Source organism: Hylobates moloch, unplaced genomic scaffold (assembly GCF_009828535.3).
Source record: "Hylobates moloch isolate HMO894 unplaced genomic scaffold, HMol_V3 SCAFFOLD_1, whole genome shotgun sequence".
Taxonomy (NCBI): Eukaryota; Metazoa; Chordata; class Mammalia; order Primates; family Hylobatidae; genus Hylobates; species Hylobates moloch.
The window spans coordinates 7,785,156-7,806,125 of NW_026652276.1; the positions used below are offsets into that span (position 1 = coordinate 7,785,156).

At 39.8% G+C, this 20,970-nt stretch overlaps 1 protein-coding gene across 2 annotated transcripts in view; it reads right to left on the reverse strand.

Moving 5' to 3' along the window:
* Positions 1 to 506: 506 nt before the first annotated feature.
* TRPM8 (transient receptor potential cation channel subfamily M member 8) overlaps positions 507 to 20,970 on the reverse strand; it is a 160,015-nt gene continuing 139,551 nt past the window's right edge. The window contains exons 20-23 of one of the 2 annotated variants that reach the window (XM_032753674.2): positions 12,472 to 12,571; positions 11,317 to 11,350; positions 4,733 to 4,825; positions 2,016 to 2,097 (exon numbers count right to left, since the gene is read on the reverse strand). In XM_032753674.2, the coding sequence (XP_032609565.2) occupies positions 4,775 to 4,825; positions 11,317 to 11,350; positions 12,472 to 12,571 (185 nt within the window). In that variant the 3' untranslated portion in view covers positions 2,016 to 2,097; positions 4,733 to 4,774. Of the gene's footprint in view, positions 2,098 to 4,732; positions 4,826 to 11,316; positions 11,351 to 12,471; positions 12,572 to 20,970 lie in introns of both variants that reach the window. The other variant, XM_032753671.2, reaches the window with a different exon arrangement.

Below are 20,970 nucleotides of genomic sequence, written 5' to 3' on the forward strand. Positions count from 1 at the left end.
CCATGGTGAAGTGAAAGTGACATTCTTTCACTAATAGAGAAATTTTGAATATTTCATTCATTGACGATTTTTGTCATGTAAATTTTGCCCATCTGCTGTCAGCATCTGAAACCATGAATTGATTGGCCCTATGAACAAGATTCCCTTTTAGTTCATTATTGGCGTTTAAGTAAAAAGGCATCTTTTATTTGTGTTAATTCCTTGCAAACATAGTGAATGTTGTGAGTAGTTATTTTCACTACTGCCCAGACAAAAGGAAGATAAACTTTTTTAATTAATGCTTTTGTAATTTTTCAAATTAGATCTTTTAGTAGCTTCCTTCTAAAATTTCCTCCTTCAGCCACTGAGTTTATAGTGTATTCAAAGCTGAAAAACTAATTATGGGCATTTCAATTGCCTTGTGCACATCCTGCTCAAATATCACCACTTCCAGAGAAAGCTGGGACTACAAGTGTTCAGTAAGATAATCTCTCCAATTCTATACCATTCCCTTCACCATCCATAACATTTATTTATTTATTTATTTTTTATTTTTATTTTTTATTTATTTTGAGTCGGAGTCTCACTCTGTCACCCCGGCTGGAGTACAGTGGTGCAATCTTGGTTCACGGCAACCTCTGCCTCCCGGGTTCAAGCAATTCTTGTACCTCAGCCTTCTGAGTAGCTGGGATTACAGGAGTGCACCACCACACCCAGCTAATCTTTTTATTTTTAGTAGAGACATGGTTTTGCCATGTTGGCCAAGTTGGTCTCGAACTCCTGACCTCAAGTGATCTGCCCACCATCCATAATATTTAAATAAGCATACTGACTTCTTCTTAAACTAAGGGTTAAATATAATATTTTATTTTAATAGTTTAGGTTCATGTATCTCATATCTTATGCTCAAGTTAATAATTCCTATTTGCTATACATTTACGAAAAAGCCTTATAAATGGTTTTAATAATAAATATTTTAATATTTAATAATAAATAGATATTTATTGGAATCTAACCTTGGAAAATTTTCCAAAATACAGCGAAAAGATTCATGCACAAAGATGCTCATCCCAATGATCAACTGGAAACAGCCTTCAATAAGCAAAATTATGGAAATCACTAGAGGTTGCCTATTATGCAATTATTGATATAATGTTTAAGAAGGCTATGAATATAATAAAAACATTTTGATAAAATATTAAGTGAAAAAGCTTACATAAAAAGTATATATGTAGTATGATAACATTCTGTACAATTTTGAAAGAGAATTGAGACATACATAGAAAAAAAATAGACTTGAAAAACCATCCAGAAATTGTTAGCAGTGACTACCTTAAGATAATGGGGGACAATTTATGTTCTTCCTACATCTCTGTATGGTCTAAATTTTCTATAATAGCAGGCTATTATTTTTAATGGAAAAATAAGAAATAAGAGGAGTATCCAGTAAGAACAAAGTCAGTAGTGCCTTTCAAGGTTGCATTTCGGGCGACTTTTCACATATTTAGGAATGGGGGTGGTTCCTTCAATAGGAGCCTGGTGAGTCCAAGAGAGCAAGAGATTGCCTTGTCACCTCCTCTGACAGGTAAGAAGCATCCTGAGAAATGAAAACACTTTTCCTGAAGAGAGTGGGGTCCTCTTGCTGCAGCATGTTTGAGAATCTGGCCTAATTTGGGAGACTTTTAACAATATGCCAACTAATTAGTCACATAATACAAAAAAGGGAAAAGTAGAGAATCGATTGGAAATGAACAAAATAACAGTACAGGAGTAATGCATGACAAGGTTCTTATCCATAAGAGAGATGTTCTCCTATATACGTATTCGTCAAAAATAAGATTAAAGGAAAAAGGAGGCGGTAAGAACACACTTAAACTATCAACCTCCAGTCCCAGGCATTGAGACGCAGAGAGAAACAGGCACCGTTCTGGAGAAACACGTAAAGGAAAGGTTCCTCCTTTATATCCATCTTCAAGTGTGAAATCAATCACACACTTTATTCTCAAGGTTTCAGCACACTAGGGTGATTTAAAATCATCCACCATGTACCCAGGGGTCTGAAAATCTCTCATTTAGTAGTCGATAGCAAAATTGTTCATCAGCATTCCTTAATATGATCTGTGAAAACAAAGAAAGAACACTGTGTTAAGAAAAGATTTCCCACTTCCATTCTCAGGCAGGATATGGTTTGCTTCAAAATATACTGGGAATGTACTGGGAATAGATCCAAATATACCGCCAAAGTTGAGAGATTTTTTTTTTTATAGAAGCAGCTCTGAGAATGTTTTTTTCTCTTAAAGATGTATATTCTGACCAATTTGTCGGTGTGAGCTGCGTGACTAAGGTTGAATGATCAAGTCTCAACTCATTCAATCTAGGTTAAAACCCAGAACGTTTCTGAGCATTTTATTTGCTCAGTGATTTCTGCATAAATTTTTAAAAACTGAATTAAAACTGAAATAACTTATAAAAATGTGGGTTTATGATGAGTCCCCCAAAGAACAGCCTAGATTCTTTTAATGAACTAGAACGTTAAGTGCAGCAAATGCAAGAATCAATGGATTATTATGCAGGAAATGAACAACTTCCAGGGAGCTTCCTTAAGGTAAGGTCTATTCCCATCATCTTCAGGGAGGGTGCCCAGTGCTGAAGTATAAAAATAGGAGAAAACAAATGGCTTGCTCTCGCCCTGGATTCTTACTTCCTTTCAACTTTGGTGTAAGAGAAGGAAAAAAATAGACAATTATCTGTTTATTTCATCCCAAGTTCCTGGATCAAAGGTTGATTCAGGGATGGAGACGGGGGAATTGGTAAAGGCTTGTCCCCAGGGTCAGCTCCTCGCCTACATCAGACGGTTTCCAGTTCACTCCCGCAAGACACTGACCCTGTCTTCCCTGGCCACTACCCCAGGGAAAGATTACCCTCACCCCTCTAGAGAAAGAAACCTAGGGAGACGCTGGCAGAGTATACCTAGCTGGTTGCCTATAAAGTTATATTTTCAGTGATGATTTTAAGGATATGAAAAACACAACATTCAAAAAAATGATCTTATATCTAGAAGTAAAAAGCGTACAAAAAATTGGACATGCCAAATTTGTTGTCTCTGAGGCCACCAGTGGTTCTGAATTTTGGGGCCACCTGTTTTCTCATGGGCTCTTTTGCTCCTCTTTTTTTTTTCTATGTAGATGCAAATGTCTACACCCGCACACACACAAAAAATAAGTGATGTCCTTCTCTTAGTTCCTTTTCATTCATCAGTTACTTAATTCTCAATATGTTAATAAAAGTTTAAGGTTAAACAAAGGGTGAGTTGATAGGAAATCAGTCTGTCTGCCCATTTTACTCAGCACATTTGAGAAAGAATGAGAGATGAGAAGATTGGAGATTTAGGAGGGGGATGTGCGTGTCTGAATCTGACTCTCTTCTGATTATTACAACTCTTTAATCACCTTTAGATTTGTATCATTTTAGTTGTTCTATCCGTTGCTGGTTTTTTTTTTCTATATTTCAGCAGATAAACTAAACAAGATGGCATGTGTTTCAAAACCCAAATTGTAATTTATTATAAGGTTTAATAGTGTTTTCATTAAACACGATTATGAAAAAGTTGAAATAAGTTCTCCCTTAATATGCAAGGCTTATTTTCTTGAGCACATCAGGAGGCCGTACCTCCCTTTCAGATTACATCAAATATGCATCAGTCTTGCTCTAACAAAGCCCTCCATAACACAGTGCTTTTTAATATGAGCTATAACTGTCAGAACCCAAGGAAAAGAACTCTGAGACCAGAAAGATTGAAAGGAACCTGATGCAACATGATTTCCCCTATAGCACAATCACCCCATGAACAGGAATTTCTGCAGCTTAAGTACTTAATGCATAGACAGTGGTCAGTGTATGAGGTCAGTGCCAGGGCCAGCACAGTTCTGAGCACTGAGCAGGTACTCAATAAATACTCATGGAAGGAAGGGAAGACAGGAAGGAGAAAGAAGAGAATTCTTAATTATGTTTCCATTCCTTGCAATTTGCTTTCTCAAAAAAAAAAAAAAAATTCTAATCCAGTGGAATGCCCACTGCTGTTTTTTTCCTAACTCGAAATGTCCCTAAAAACATTCTTAACATTTGGTTTTAAGATTTGGACAGGTAATGAGAAAACATAATAAAAGCAAATGGTAAGACCATGGAGCAAAGCCTTGGGTTAAATTTTGCCAGTTAATTGAATTGCATTTTTATTGTGCAAAAGAGCTATTGTTAAAAACCTTGACTGCCTCACCAAAACATTTTTTTGTTGGTAAAAACATGATTAACATATTGTTATATTCATAGTAATAAATATAATATGAGAATAAGACATCTTTGGGGCTGATCTGTAAATACATTGATACAGAATTAAGGAAGATTAAAAAATAGCAGATCTTGGAACAGTGTGACCTTGTTTCAATTCAAACCAAAATAGCTGTATAGGTTGCAAGTGTTTTAAAAGGTCCTACAGGACAAGATACTTATACCCTGCCTCTAGCAATGCTAACCCCTGGTGTGGGGAGCAAAATTGGTAGGGAAGGTAATGTGAGGAGGAACTTCAACTTGTTTCTTTCTCTATCTCTGTATTTTTTTTCTTTTTTGCACAATGCGTTATTTTCAAATTTGGTAATTTTTGGAAATAAAATAACTGAGGGAAAAAATCATGATTTTAAATTAGTCTTAAAAGATGCAAATCTTCGGAGCAAAGTAAAAAGCTATTAGAATGACTCACCTTGCTATAATTAGATTTTTCTCCATTAGAGTTCATACAGTTTTATTTGATTTTATTAGCAATCTCTTTCAGAAGACCCTTGAGATCATTAAGCTTGGAAAGAGAAAAAAATAGAACTGGTCTTAAGATAAATTTTCCAACTTTCATTTTTAAATTATTGCTCTGTGCCTTTTCTAAGAAACAGACATGTCTACTAAATAGCAATCATGGCACATCTAAACTAAGGCAGAATGAGAGTGGGATGTGATATTTCAGATCCTGATCATTGCTTACTTTCTAAAATCATATCACTAGTAATTAGTAACCAATTAGTAAACCAATTAATATTAACTTTACTCAGATCCAAATCATTAGTGCTCCCAAATCGAGATAATAGATTGCAATAATACAAACAAGTAATATGTAAAAAGAATAATGTTCTATGTAACTAACATTAATAAAATTATAAGATACTAATTAAGTTTTGCTTTGGTAAAAGTATAATACTAATAAAAATAATGTGATACTAAGAAATCAAATTTTTGCAAATAAAAGATCTCCCCACACACACGAAAACAGCAGACAATTTAAGTAAAAGGCATAATGAAATTAATCTTGATCCATGCATGTTTCACAAATTTATTACAAAAGATACATGAAGTCATTTTAAATTACATGTCATATTACTACATTTGCTAAAAGCAATTTCTGTACAGTTTGGTTTCTAATTTGCTTTATCACTCACTCAAGAAAAAAAAAAATCTGTCTTTAAATTGAGCTTAATTCCAGTAGTAACCTTTTACTTTAACTTTTTAAAAATAAAAGAAAAAAAAGAAACTATAAGTGCTAATGGCTTCCTAAAATAAATAAGGCATAGTAAGATCCATACTTACAGACTTAAGATGAATTGTAAATAACTTTGTTTTCTGGTATAAGGAGATGGGGAAATTTTGCATTCCCTATAGGAGCTTTTGAGAGAGCCTTGTATTTGTTCATAGTAAAATGACTTTAGTAAGCTGTTTAAAGTAGAGCAAAAACTCCAAGAGCAAAATACATTTTTAAAAAAGAGAGTTGAAAAACAATGGGAAAAAAATCATTGAAAGTAAGAGTTGGTTTTTTGAAAAGATAAACAAAATCAACAAACCTTTTAAGAAAAGGAAGAAGACACAAATAAATACAGTCAGAAATGAGAAAGGCAACCTTACAACAGAGGGCATAGAAATGAAAGAGATCAGAAGGGGCTGGTATGAACAATTATATGCAAACAAGGTGGATAACCTAGAAGAAATGGAAATATCCTAGAAATGTACAACTTACAAAGATCTGAATCAAGAAGAAATACAAAGCCTGAACAGACAAACAACAAATGAAGAAAATAAAAATCAGCAATCAAAAAGCTTCAACAAAGAAAAGCCCAGGATGGCTTTTTGGGAAATCAGATGGCTTACTGGTAAATTCTAGCAGACAGTCAAAGAACAAATGCCAAACCTTAGAGTCTTCCAAAAAATAGAAAAGGGAACAAGTACAAATTCATTGTGTGAGGCCAACATTGTTCTTTTACCAATGCTGGAAAAAGATAACACAAGAAAAGAAAACTATAGGCCAATGTTCCGGAGGAATATAGATACAGAAATCTCAATAAAATACTAGCAAACTGAATTTCAGAGCATATTAAAAGGATCCATGGAGACACCACCACCCAGGGGTATTTAGCACTGGGATGCAAGGGTGGTTCAACATATGAAGATTCATCAGTGTGATACACTACATTAACAGAATGAAAGACAAAAACCACATGATCATCTCAACAGATACAGAAAAAGCAGTTGACAAAATTCAAGGTCTTTTCATGATAAAAGGAAAAAAAAGACTCTCAATAAAATCTATATAGAAGGAACTTACCACAACACAATTAAGTCCATATATGAAAAAACGCACAACTAACATCATATTTAATGGGGTAAAACTGAAAGCTTTTTCTCTAAGATCTAGAATAAGGCAAGGATGCCCATTCTCACCACTGCTATTTAACATAGCATGAGAAGTTCTAGCCAGAGAAATCAGACAAGAAAAAAAGAAAAGAAAAGGCATCTAAATAAAAAAGAAAAAAGTAAAATTATCTCTGTTTGCACATAACATAATCTTATATGAAGAAAACCCTAAAGACTACACACACTCACACACACACACACACACACACACACACACACACACACACACACACTGTTAGAACTGCTGGGCGTGGTGGCTCAAGCCTATAATCCCAGCACTTTGGGAGGCCAAGGCAGGCAGATCACAAGGTCAGGAGATGGAGATAATCCTGCTCAACATGGTGAAACCCCATCTCTACTAAAAATACAAAAATTAGCTGGGCATGGTGGCGCACGCCTGTAATTCCAGCTACTCAGGAGGCTGAAGCAGGAGAATCGCTTGAACCCAGGAGGCAGAGGTTGCTGTGAGCCGAGATTGCGCCACTGCACTCCAGCCTGGGTGACAGAGACTCTGTCTTAAAAACAAAACAAAACAAAAAAAAAAAAACAAAAAAACTGTTAGAACTCATAAATAAATTCAGTATATTTGCAGGGTACAAAGTCAACATACAAAAATTAATGGCATTTCTATACACCAACAAAGAGCTATCTAGAAGGGAAATTATGAAAACAATCCATTAATATAAGTAACAAAAAGAATAAAATCCTTACAAATTTAACAAAGAAGTAAAAGACTGGTGCACTGAAAATTATAAAACACTGATAAAGGAAATCTTTTTCTTTTTTTTTTTTTTTCTAAGAGATGGAGTCTCGCTCGCTCTGTCTCCCAGGCTGGAGTGCAATGGCGCGATCTCATCTCACTGCAAACTCTGCCTCCCAGGTTCGTGCCATTCTCCTGCCTTAGCCTCCAGAGTAGCTGGGACTACAGGCGCCCACCACCACACCCGGCTAATTTTTGTGTTTTTAGTAGAGACGGAGTTTCCTTGTGTTAGCCAGGATGGTCTCGATCTCCTGACCTCATGATCCACCCGCCTCAGCCTCCCAAACTGCCAGGATTACAGGCATGAACCGCTGTGCCCGGCCAGGAAATTTTAAAAGACACAAATAAATGGAAAAACATCCCATGTTCATGGATTGAAAAAATGAATATTGCCAAAATATCCATTCTAATCAAAGAAGTCTACAGATTCAATGCAATCCCTATCAAAATCCCATGAGCTTTTTTTTTTTTACAGAAATAGAAAAAACAATCCTAAGATTATATAAAACCACAGAAGATTCTGAATAGCCAAAGCAATCTTCAGGAAAAAGAACTAAGCTGGAAGCATCACACTTACTTCAAATTGTATTACAAAGCTAAACTAATCAAAACAGGATGGTACTGGCATAAAAACAGACTATAGACCAATGGAATAGAATAAAGGGCCCAGAAATAAATTCACATATTTATAGCCAACTGATTTCTCCAAAGGCATCAGTGGGGAAAGGAAAGTCTTCAATAAACGGTGTTGAAAAAACTGGATATCCACATGTAAAAGAATAACATTGGACCCCTATCTCAGACCATACACAAAAATCAACTCAAAATGGATCAAAGGCTTAAACATAAGACTTGCAACTGTAAAACTCCTAGAAGAAAGCATATGGGAAAACCTTCTTGACTCTGGTCGTGGCAATGATTTTTTTGGGTATGATTCCAAAAGCAAGGACAAGAAAAGCAAAAGCAAACAAGTGGGATTATGTAAAACAAAACCTTCTTCACAACAAAGGAAGCAACAAATAAAATAAAAGGGCAACCTATTAAGTGGGAAAAAGAGATTTACAAACCATTTATCAGTAAGAACCTAATATCCACAATACATAAGGAACTCATACAACTCAATACCAAAAATACAAATAAACTGATTAAAAAGTGGGCAAAAACTTAGACACTTCTCAAAAGAAGAAATTCAAATGTCAAACAGGTATATAAAAAGGTGCTCAACACTTAATTATCAGGGAAATGCAAATCAAAACCACAATGAGACCATACCTCACACCTGTTATGATGCTTATTATCAAAAAGGCAGATGATAAGTGTTGGCAAGGAGGTGGGAAAAGGGGAACTCTTGTACACTATTGGTGGGAAGGTAAGTTGATATAGCTATTACGGAAAACAGTATAGAAGTTCCTCAAAAAAATAAAAATACAATTATCATATGATCCAGCAATCCCACCTCTGGGTTTAGATCCAAAAGAATTGAAATCAGGATCACAAAGAGATATCTGCATTCTCACATTCACTGCAGCATGACTCACAGTAGCCAAAATATGGAAACTACCTAATGTCCATCAAGAGATCAATGGATAAAGAAAATGTGGTACATACCTATAATGGAATATTTTTCAGCCTTAAAATAAGGAAAGAAATCCTGCCATTTTCCACAGCATAAGTGGAGCTGGAGGACATTATGCTAAACAAAATAAGCCAGACACAGAAAGAGAAATACTGCGCTATCTCACTTATATGTGAAATCTAAAAGAGTCAAACTCATCAAGTCAGAGTAGCATGGTGGTTGCCAGGGGCTAAGAAGAAGGGGCAAATAAGGTGATATTGGTCAAAGGGCAGAAAGTCTCTGTTATGCAAAATAAATTCTAGAGATCGACTGTACAGCATGGTGACAATAGTTAACAATATTGTACCCACGAAATTTGCCAGGAGGAGAGATTTTAAATTAATCTAATTCCCTCACACATACATACAACACTCACAGACGGTAAATATGTAGAAGTAAGACGACGTTAATTAGCTGGGCTGGGTTGTAGTGATCATTTTGCAATGTATACATGCATCAAAGTATCAAACTGCACATTTTAAATATATATAATTTTATATGTCAATGATATCTCAATAAAGCTGTTTAAAAATAAATTTAAAAGACTCCAAAAGCTTTCTTGAGAAACAAAAGGTTATCCCTAAAATTATGTGTGAGTAAAAAGGAGGGTTTTTTGGTTGTTCAGAAGGGGAGGTAAGAGGACAGAGGGGGAAATTTTTTAAAAAGACACAGAGAGCAGGGGGAAAGGGAGAAGGGGAGGGAGGCGGTGGGACCTCCTGAGCGATGGCCGCGGCTCTGCGCTGTGCAGTGGGGGTCCAGGCTCATGAATTTCCTGGACCCTAGGAGTCAGGTCGGCTGGTCCTGTCTCCACAATTCTACTGCCTCCTCCTCTGATGGGGCCAAGGCTCCCATCCTGTCCCTCTCTTCCTGCATCCACTGTTGCTGCCCTCCTCTGTCCACTCTCTGCATGTCCCACAGCAGGGTCAGGACGAGGTGTGGCTTGGGGAAGCTTTTGCCCAAACCCTGAGATGGCTTTCCATTAGCTCCCTCCGAAGTCACCCCAAATAAACTCTCAAGTAAAAAACAAAACAAATTAAAACAGACTGTTTTCTCTACAAACACACCACGTAGAAGAGTTCCTAGTGCATCTAACTCCCCAACCAGATTGCTGGAGCCTCTTCTTCACGACCATTCTGATCACTCAGAGAGCACTGTGAAAGGATTCCAGATAGGTCCCTCTTGGGTTTTAAAACTCCCCGAGCCTTCCCTTGCATGGGAATAAAATCCAGCTCTACAAAGAGGCAAGCAAGTTCCCAGGCAGAATAACCCAGACTCCCCCACTTCTTCCCACTGGGCTCTCTTCTGGTTCATGCTGCCCCTCATTTCAGCTGCTTATAACAACCCACCGTTCTCTAGACTTAGGGCCTTCACAGCTGCCAACTACTGCCTAGATTTTTTAAATGTTGAAGGTAAATAACACAAATAAATAAATAAGAAACTGTAAACAGATAAATTCTCATATGAGAGCTCTGCAAAGGACCCCTTTTGTTCATTTGTTCATTCAATATAAACATTTATTAAGGCTCTACTATGGACAAGGTACTGGGTGGTGGAGATTTTGCCAAACCAGATGGGGTCCTGTCTACCCACCAAATACCACAACACTGGGAGGTCTATGAATGTCATCATCCGGGATGCCATTCTCAAAATAACGTGATAGAATACCAAATATCGTCTCCTCTTCAGAGCCTAGCAGGGATCTAGCATATATGAATCGATTGTGATTTCTGATTTTGATTTGAACCTGATGATAATTTCAGCTACCCAGCTCAGAGTGAGGGCAGACACACTCTGTCTATGCCTGGTGTTCATATGCGTACTCACGCATTTCCAATGCCCTCCAAATAAAACAGGCAATGAATCAGAGTGGCAGCAAAGACTAACATCAAGGCACAGTGGCTCCCAAAAAGCTCTTTTGAGCCTTCCTTATGTTCCCTATAATTGTAAGCATCTTCACCTGCCTCCACAGCTGAAAGAAAGAGAAGAGGGGGCCCTGAGTCAGATAAGACAGAAAAGATTTTAGACATCGTGGAAGTGGGACTTCAAGACTCTTCCCTGGGAGATGCTTAGAGCATGAGAAGCAATACCATTCCAGCACCCCGCTCTTAGACAGTGAATTAAGAAAGCTGAATATAACTTCTTTTATTTTCTGACCACAACTACTGGCCTCTAGCTGAAAGCTCAAAGTATTAGTGACCAAAAAAAAAAAAAAAAATTCAAACTATTAACAGAACCATACCTTTGTATCCAGTTGTCTAAATCGATGCCTCATTCTGCAAAGAAGTTAATGAAAAAGAAAGTGAACAAGAGAAAAATAGATTGAGAGAGGGCTATTAGGCTCCATTTTGCAGTCTTTTAAAGTACAGAATACAAGTCATTTTCACTCTTAGCTAAATCAAGAATCAGCTGCATTTACCTTTCTTTCTGATTTTCTTCCTAGTACCCAAACAAAGCAGAATTTTATCTCATCACAATTAGAAGCACAGCACATAAATGCTATTTCTATTGATAGGGTGGTGAAAAATGACTTGTAAGTCTGTCTGTCCCTTGCAAAACCTAGATCTCAGAGTCTAAGGACGGAGGAGAGCTTATGACATCATCTCTGTTGTTAAAAGAGAATGAGCATCCCATGCTTCTTTCAATAGCTGTATTGAACCCAGCAAAGGTATTAGTTATGCTTATATATACTCATATTTTGTTAGAGTGAAACTTGAGGTGTGTTTTGAACCCTGAGGAAGAGTGACAGCTGTCAGTGAAGAACGTTAACATTTACAATAAGAGCACGCTCTACAGACTTCACAACACATTACTTGTGGGCCACCTACAGACTTAGCTATGACTTATCTATTTATATAAGATGTTGAATCAATGTATTTCTTAATTACATGGATTTTATCGCAGCTTCATGCGATTCATAAATGAATTCAGAATTTTTCAGGGGCAGCCTGCAACAGATCAACAAAATGGTTTTTCTATCTTCTAATCTCTGTACTTCTTCACCACAAAGATAAATAGGTGTGTGGCACTTGCAAGATAATGCCAAAGGCCCATGACCTGTGAGTCTTGCCAGAACCCACCTCTGCAGCTGCAGCAGGGGACCTACCCTCTCGTTACCTAGTTCCATGGCCCTGCACTGCAGGCTTCAAATACCGCTCTCTCTCCCAGGGCCTTGAAGGGCAATTGGGATAGTAGGTGGGTGTTTTCTCCCCTTCTCCAAAGGCTGGCACACACTTATGTGTTTGTCATCTTCAATTGCCCAGGTAATATATTTGTGGTGGTATTGCTCTCTGTTGAAAATGCTCTTTACTGAGTTTGCTCAAACAAGCTGCCTACGTTCTATGGGCTTATGTCTACAGAGAGAGCCTTGCAAAGCAGAAAGGGATGTCTGACATACTCCTCTGAGGTGTCGTTGGCTTTTGTGTTGATCTTGACAAGGTAATTTTCCTTCATGACACCCTCCCATGCCAGAGTCTCGTTGTCCTCATTTTTGAAACCTTGAACAATGAGAAAAAGAAAACATTCAAATTGTTTCATTTGCCCCTTGCTTCCTAAATTAAGATCTTCCAGGCATTTTGTGAGACTCTAGAACTAAGAATGAGATTCGTCCTGCACAGGCTGGTCTGACTAATGTTACTTCCTAGTGACAGCATCAGAGCGATGGAATAGTAATGGCTTTCTCCTGACAATGAAGAATTGGAGCTGCCTGTGTGAAATAGGAATGCAATCTTTATTCTAAATAATCGACCCAAATCCTATCTGTGTGTTTTGTGACTTAGCAAAATCATTCCACTAACGAATTTAGTTCTCACATTTGATATGTGCTCTTCTTCCATTTCGATGACATAAAAATGCTAAACAATTCAGCTGGATAATTGCCGATGAAGTGTGTACTTACTCTCAACCTAAAACTGGGGTAGGAGCTCTGGAGGAGAGGAAAATAAGCCCAAGGCATTGTTGCTGTCCTTCTGAAACATGAGCTGTGGACCTCAAAGAAAATTCACCTAAGATAGGGCATGCCATAAGATTGTTCTGGGACATATTCCAGTAAGATTTTTAGTTCAGTTTCTTATGGTGCCTGAGCCTTTCAGATGACAGGAAAACAAAAGAACAGATCCACATGTCACCTACATTTCAGGTACGAATGCAATGGACGTCAAACCTCCACACAAATTCACGGGGACAAGAGAGCACATATGCTCACACAGGTGTCCATTTGGAATAAAATGATGTTGTTTTTAACTTTTGAGTTACCATTTAAATGTATTCATCAACATGTTAGAGTTTAGGAATAATTACAAGATTTCTCTGGATTTAAAAAGAATTAATTGGGGGTCAAAGACAGAACCAATATGCACGTGGCTGGATTTAAGCAAATTCTGTGTGTGTGGGGAGGGTGTGTGTGTGTGTGTGTGTGGAGATGAAGTTTCGCTCTTGTCACCCAGGCTGGAGTACAGTGGTGCAATCTCGGCTCACTGCAACCTCTGCCTCCCTGCAACCTCAGCCTCCTAGGTTCAAGCGATTCTCCTGCCTCAGCCTCCCAAGTAGCTGGGACTACAAGCGCATACCACCAAACCCAGCTAATTTTTATATTTTTAGTAGAGATGGGGTTTCATCATGTTGGCCAGGCTGGTCTCAAACTCCTGACCTCAAGTGGTCTACCTGCCTCGGCCTCCCAAAGTTCTGGGATTACAGGCTTGAGACACTGTGCCCAGCCTCGATTTAAGCAAATTCTACATAGCAAATATGGTTTTATTTTTAAGTGGTTATTCACTTTGCAAAATAATTCTTAACTAATTTTTTGAATTGTATTTTTCCCAACAAAGAAGTTTCAATGTCTTTTCTTCAAACAAAATCAATAAGAGAGTCCAACAGCAGTGCTTAAAAATCAGCATGGAAAGGGTAGACACTCCTGGACACAGACAGCCAGAGAGCAAGGATGACAAATGACCAAAAAATAAAAATAAAAAATGACCAACCTCGGTAACAGTCAAAGAAATGCTGACTGAAATGATGACATCGCATTTTCACTAACCATACTGGAAAATTAGCAGTAAAATAATGACCATATCCTGTGTTGGCAAGAACGTGAAGAAATAGGCCTCCCATACAAGGGGGCAAATCTGTCAATTGTTACTGCCTTAGGGTAATGGGGGACCAGAAGGTGGAGGGGGGGGACAGCCAATATACAAAGACTTAAGAGGTGCATACCCTTTATTTAGAAATTTCTCTTTGGAAATAACTCAAAGGAAAAATGTATTCATATGCTCAGAAATGAATGCATAGAACTCTTTAACATAGCATTATATGCTAGCAAAAGCATCAAAACAATCTACATGTCTAACAAGGAACTGATTAATCATGGTGCATCCATAGGCTGGAATACTACTCCACAGTTGAAGATTGTCATATAGATTAGATGGCTATTTGTGGATATGGAAAAAGTTTGCAATGTATTATTAGTTAAATGAGCAAGTTAGATTATGAATGTGTGTGCGTAGAGCAATCCAATTACTATACACCCACACAAAAATAACAGAAAAAACACCAGTGTGTTGACAATATTTACGTCTGGATGGTGGGTAACATGTGCTCTTCATCTTTATTTGTGCTTTTCTATATTTTTCAAATGTCCTATAATGAATATGGATTGCTTTCCGAATCATGAAAAATAATACATTTTATGAAAAAGCAATTACTGGGTAGCATACTTTTTTATTACTTGAAGATGTCACCAAAAAAAGTGCCAAAAGTGAAACTTTGGATTCTACTTTTCTGAAAGTCATTTGAAAAATCTTGCATCTTTCTCCAAAGAAGAACAATTTCAAAATTAAACCCATGACATTGCCATCATTTGGAGGCAAAGCAAAGTACATGTAGGAAATGAATTGCCAGCTAGAGGGTCTGGCAACCACCAAGTGCTGTGGTTTCAGGCATTAGTCATCTCCAAGGAGGAGAAGAAAATGAGCAGGCAGTGACCAGGCACCCTGGGTAGTCTGCAGTTAGAAAGTGGGGCTCTTGGCTCTCTGTCCCATTACCACCACACCACCCGAGGGTGGAGAAAGATCTTGTCCTTCTGCTGTCTCCTATTCTCAGTGTTTCTTTGTTTCTTCCGAGAACATAAACTGTCTGAAGAGGGATAATGTCAACAGTTAAACACACCATTTCTCTGATTATTATGAGATCGCCACTCTCCCAGGGGCCCACTAGGGAGACAGGTCCAAATTCACTCTTTCATGTCTGACTTATCTGGTGGCTTCCTTGTGCTGAAGCCCCTTTTCATTTGCTGACCAAATTGGGGGATTTGTTTCCATTTTATACTCATATTGTGCTTAATCATTAATTAAGTTTTAGGGGAATGTAATGAATTTTGTCCTGCCTTCTCAACCTCACCCCTAATCTGGAGTACTGATTTGTCCTTATTTAGACACTGAATTTCCTAATTCCCCTGATCCTGGACTGAGTACAGTGTATCTTTGGAGAATGGACCTTTATCCCATGCAGCCCCTCCTCCCACACATCCTCAGCCTGAATCCCACTAGTGATGAGCAGTTCACCACCTCCACAGAACAATTAATCTCAATTCCTGATAGCCCACACTGTTAGACATTGTTCTTTGTACTGAATCAAAATCTTCCTCACTGCAACTTTTATCCATTGTTTGTTTTCTCCCCTGAATCATTCAGAAAAAAAAGTATGATGCTTGTAGGACTTCTGTTACCTGAAGGCACAGAATGGCCCCCTAAGTCTTCTCTCAGGTCCTATAGCCACCAGCCATGACATGGCTTCAAGACAGAACCAACGAGAGTCCTGAGGCATGTCATTAAGTGCTTCTAGTATCTGGGTGCCATTTTTGAGTCAAATTCCAGATCTGAATTTCCAAATCCTCTCCCTGATATAAAGACTTTTTGTGCTTTTAGTTAGAATTGACTCACTTTGTCTTTCAAGGCAAAATGATGGAAGGAAAGACAGCAACTTATCCAAATCGTCAAAACACTTTTTTCATTAAGAACAGCAATTACATATGTGTGATCGTTAATGACATCCCCAAAGTGACATTTAACATCTTAAAATAATGCTGTTAAAAGAGTTGACTATGATGGTTCTTTAAGAATGACACGAGTTCGGGGTCGTGAATGCATTTATATTCTGGAAGCCAGACTTTAGGGGCTCACAGCTATAGGGAGAGCACAGAAATATGTTATGATCAATATTTAAAGTAATATTTATGAGTACTTTGTCTCCTTTTCTAAGTAGTTCAAGAACCCCACAAAAAACTATGCTTCTTGGCAAGTTAAATTTTTCTTAATTGCCACCAATTACCATGTCAGGGTTAGCAAAATTTATATTTTTACTTTCTGAATCTTCAAAATATTTGAGATTACCCTAAAGGCACGGCATAATCAGCCCTCTATGGAACATGAATTCAGTGGTGGCAGTCAGTGACCATTTTATCAAATACCCTTAGGAAAAAAAAACCAGAAGGCAACACCTGTCCAGCAGCCACTGAAAGACACAACACCTGTGAACAGTAGAATGAGGATTTTAAAAAAAAGCAGAGAGAAGGACCACCTAAGCCTATTCCTTTAGTCACATGTACTGGATTCTCCCTAGATTTCCCACTTCCAAATTGCCCTTGACTCCAAATTTCCTATCTAACAGCGACTTTTCTTTTTTCAGTAGAGTTCCAGGTAGAGGCGGGGGGCATCTCACGACCCTCCCCTCCGCCAACATCTTCCCCAAGTCACAGGAGTGAGCATCAGGGTCTGAGAAGCCTAATTCCATGTGGTGACCTGCAGGTCTCCCCACACGGGCCCTGGGAGTTTCTTTGCTCATTTCCGCCTTGAGGGAAACAAGTCCAGTCATCAAAGAGGTGTCATGATGTATGTTTCATGGTTCATGTCACCATTTCTTGCACTGTCATGTCTCCTGTCTACAGTTTTTCCTTCCTCTGGGATTCATTGTGACTTGGTGGGCTGAGAGCAGGGGGAAGGGGACTGTATGGAGCTAAAACGTGGCTGTATGATACAGCTCAAGCCTTACACTCGTCTCCTGCAACCCTCAGTCCTGAGGTCTTCTCTCCCCTGTCTTCCTACCTCTCTTAACTCCCTCCTCCCTCTGCCCACTCCTCGCTCTGTGGTGCCATCTCAGCTTCTGCCTCTTTGCCTGGCTAACTCCAATTCATCTTCTGGGTCTCAGCTTGAACATTCCCTTCCTCCATAAATTTTCCCTGATGCACTCTAGTCAAGGGTTTAAATGTCCTCTCTGTGGCCATCACAACCCCCTGCACGTTCCCTAAAATTAGTGTTTCCCACACTTTTTAATTAAGGCTTTTCCATTTTCATTCTCTGCTCCCCACTCCCCCAGATGATGAGCCCTGCTCGAGGGCACAGAGAGCTTCTAGCTTATTTAGCACCAAATCCCCAGGGCCCACTATCATGTGGTAGCCTCTTGGCACGTATTTGTTGAATCGGCTCTCCCAGGCCCCCTCACTCACTGCATCGCAGGCTGTCCGCCAAATTATCTACCTCACCTCTGGTCCAGCTCCCACCAAATGATGGCCTCCAGGCCCAGCCCATGTGCTTTTGTTCATGGCTGCGTCCCCAGAACTGAGACTTCATGTTTGTGCAGGACTGACCCCCTCCTGCAAGAGGACTGCTTTTACACTATTTATTTTTATAGGTGCTAAGGGGGGGTGCTCCTTTTCATGCTGTGCTTTTCTTGCCTATGCACAATTTCCACCCATCCTTGTGCTCACTCAATTTTCCAGTTTAGATCTGTGGGTAGTGTGGGGTGCGTTTTACAGAACTCTGCCAAAGTGGACTGTGGCAGGAAATGAGGTTGGTAGACTCTTGCTTCTGAAATTTATCAGAACTCAGTGATGTTCCTTTCTAACTTTTATTCCCCTACTTAGACATTTTATGAGCATTTTTTTCACTGGTTTCTGGGGGCTGTCCAGAATATAAGTGATGATAGGGTTTAGGACACACTACCTCAAAATATGGCACCATGGCATATTGAATATTTTAAACTGAAAGGATTGGAGAAAAACCACACAATCAGGAAGGTCTCTCTGATCTCACTTTTCCTGCCCCTCTCCCCTGAAGCAGGTCATATCACCTAGGAAGGATTTTCTGACCTTCCCCTACAGCAGGTCATAGGACCCTCATGTGAGAGGCACACTCCTTATACCTAGAGGAAAACAGTGTCCTCATCTCCAAAGACACAGGGATGCAGACAGAAATGTGAATGCATAGGGCTTGCTAGGTTTCCCAGTTTATCACCATGGGATCATACTCTGTTTGCCCTATCCTATTTCCCCACAACTTTCCACTCTTCACTAAACTTACTATTAAAAATGTTCAAGTTTGGCTGAGAACAGTAGCTAACGCCTGCAATCCTGGAACTTTAGGAGGCTGAGGTGGGTGGATCACTTGAAGTCAGGAGTTCGAGACCAGTCTGGCCAACATGGCGAAACCCATCCCTACTAAAAATAGAAAAATCAGCCTGGTGTGGTGGTGCACGCCTGTAATCCCAGCTACTCGGGATCCTGAGGCAGGGGAATTGCTTGAATTCAGGAGGTGGAGGTTTCAGAGAGCCAAGATTGCACCACTGCACTCCAGCCTGGGGGACAGAGCGAGACACCATTTCCAAAAAAAAAAAAAGTTGTTTCTTTGGATCTTCCTTTCCTTATGAAGGCTCCTATGTCACATAAAACTTATATTAAATTTCTATGCTTTCCTCTTGTTACTCTGTCTTTTGTTATAGGGATCTCAGCCATGAGCCTAAGATAGGTAGAGGAAAAGATATTTTTCCTCCCTGACTGTAACAAGATAACTGAATAATTTATAAATATCAAGGAAGCCTTTTCAATCCCAAATTGCCAAAGGTCATTTTCTAGAGCCAAGTTTATGCATTTTTAAAACATCCACACAGGGCTGGGGCACAGTGGCTCATGCCTGTAATCCCAGCACTTTGGGAGGCCAAGGCAGGCAGATCACAAAGTCAGGAGTTCAAGACCAGCTGGCCAACACAGTGAAACCTCATCTGTACTAAAAATACAAAAATTAGCCAGGTGTGGTGGTGGGTGCCTGTAGTCCCAGCTACTTGGGAGGCTGAGGCATGAGAATCACTTGAACCCAGGAGGCGGAGGTTGCAGTGAGCTGAGATCATGCCACTGCACTCCAGCCTGGGAAACACAGCGAGACTCTGTCTCAAAAATCAATCAATCAATCAATCAATCATCCACATTGACCACAGATGCTGCTCAGAAAGAATGTGCTCAGGAAAGGTTTTGTTCAAGGATGGAAAACATACACAATCTTCAAATTACTTGTGAAAATATATCAATTTTGGAACAGTAGTAACAGAAAATCAGCTAAGTGCAGAGTATGATGAAGAGGCTCTTTCTTAAAGATCTGCTGGAACTGCCTGGGCATGGTAAGGATCAGGAAAGGCACCGCAGGTTCAGCCCGTGTACTCAGCATTTTCCAGGGGTGAATGCAGCTGCAGATGTCAGGGCATAGAAAATTTTGTTTTAAATTGTTCAAGGCATCAGAGATAACGTGAGACTGCTCAAACTACCCAAGTCTAGTATGGTAGGTGAGTTCATGAGAGGTAAGCCCCCATGCACCTTGCTCCAAGGGCACCACGCATTTCTGCTGTGAATTTGGGAGTAGGACGGGCAGTGAGAAGCTCCCCTTCTTTTGATAAACCAGCATTGGGTGGGGGAGGCACTCTCAGAGGACTGGCGCATTCAGCTCAGTGATGCCTAGAGTGATAGGTGGCCAAACAGGGCTACGGATTCTTCCACCCACCGGGCAGGCTGTCCTTCCCACCCAGCAGCGGGGTCACATTCTCTACCCACTCTGTCTGGGTGGGCCTGTGACTTGCTTGGACCAATAGAACGCAGCAGAAGTGACGTCATCTGACTTTCTGAGCCATGGCCTCAGGGGCCTTGCAGTACCTGCTTTTTGCAGGAACCCAGCTGCTATGTGTGGTGACACTGAGACTCCCTGCTGCTGGCCGGCCAGCCCTGCACGTGAGAATCCGTGTGGATGTCCAGACCAGCCAGCCTGGGGTCCAGTTTCCAACCACTGGATACTTCAAGGAGCAGAGGCAGCCAGCCCAGCCCAGCCCTGCCCTGCCCTGCCCTGCCCTGCCCCAGGAGGGACCCACAGAATCATGGGCAAATAAATGCTTTCAGGAAACCAAGTTTCGGGGTGACTTGTTACACAATTATATATAACTGATCCACTTAGAGACCTAAAATGACCCTCCTTTATTTTTTTCACAAGAAGGAAACTGAAAATGAAAATCCTGAAGCTACCAAAGCGTGGTCCAACCCAAGTCATTAGCTCTACATCCCTTGCCAGCACACAGGGCCGTTAAGACTAGAAGGGTGACCAGCAGTCCCTGAAACCAAGGAGGTTCCCAGAAGGCAAAAATTTCCGTGTTATAATTGGGATAGTTCTGGGCAAATGGGCACAAGCTGCTCACTCTAACTAAATGGGTACAATCTGCTCACCTTAACAGGATGGGCACAAGCTGACACCCTAAGTGGATGGGCACAAGCTGGCACTGGATGGGCACAAGCTGGCACCCTAATTGGATGGGCACTAGCTTGCACCCTAACTGGTTGGGCGCAGGCTGCTCACCCTAACTGGATTCCCAGGATGCAGGACTCTCAGTACTAAGATGGGGAAGTCCTGGGCAAACTACAACGAGATGGTCACCCTAGGCCCTAGGCACATTTGCCATTCTGAGTCCCTTCCTTCAGAAAAAAATATATTAAAAATATTTATGACTTAGTTGGTATAAAACAAATACATGAATATATATGAGAACACTTTCTTTAATCTAAAAGCTCATTTTTTTCTTCTGGTTTTTAAAGAAA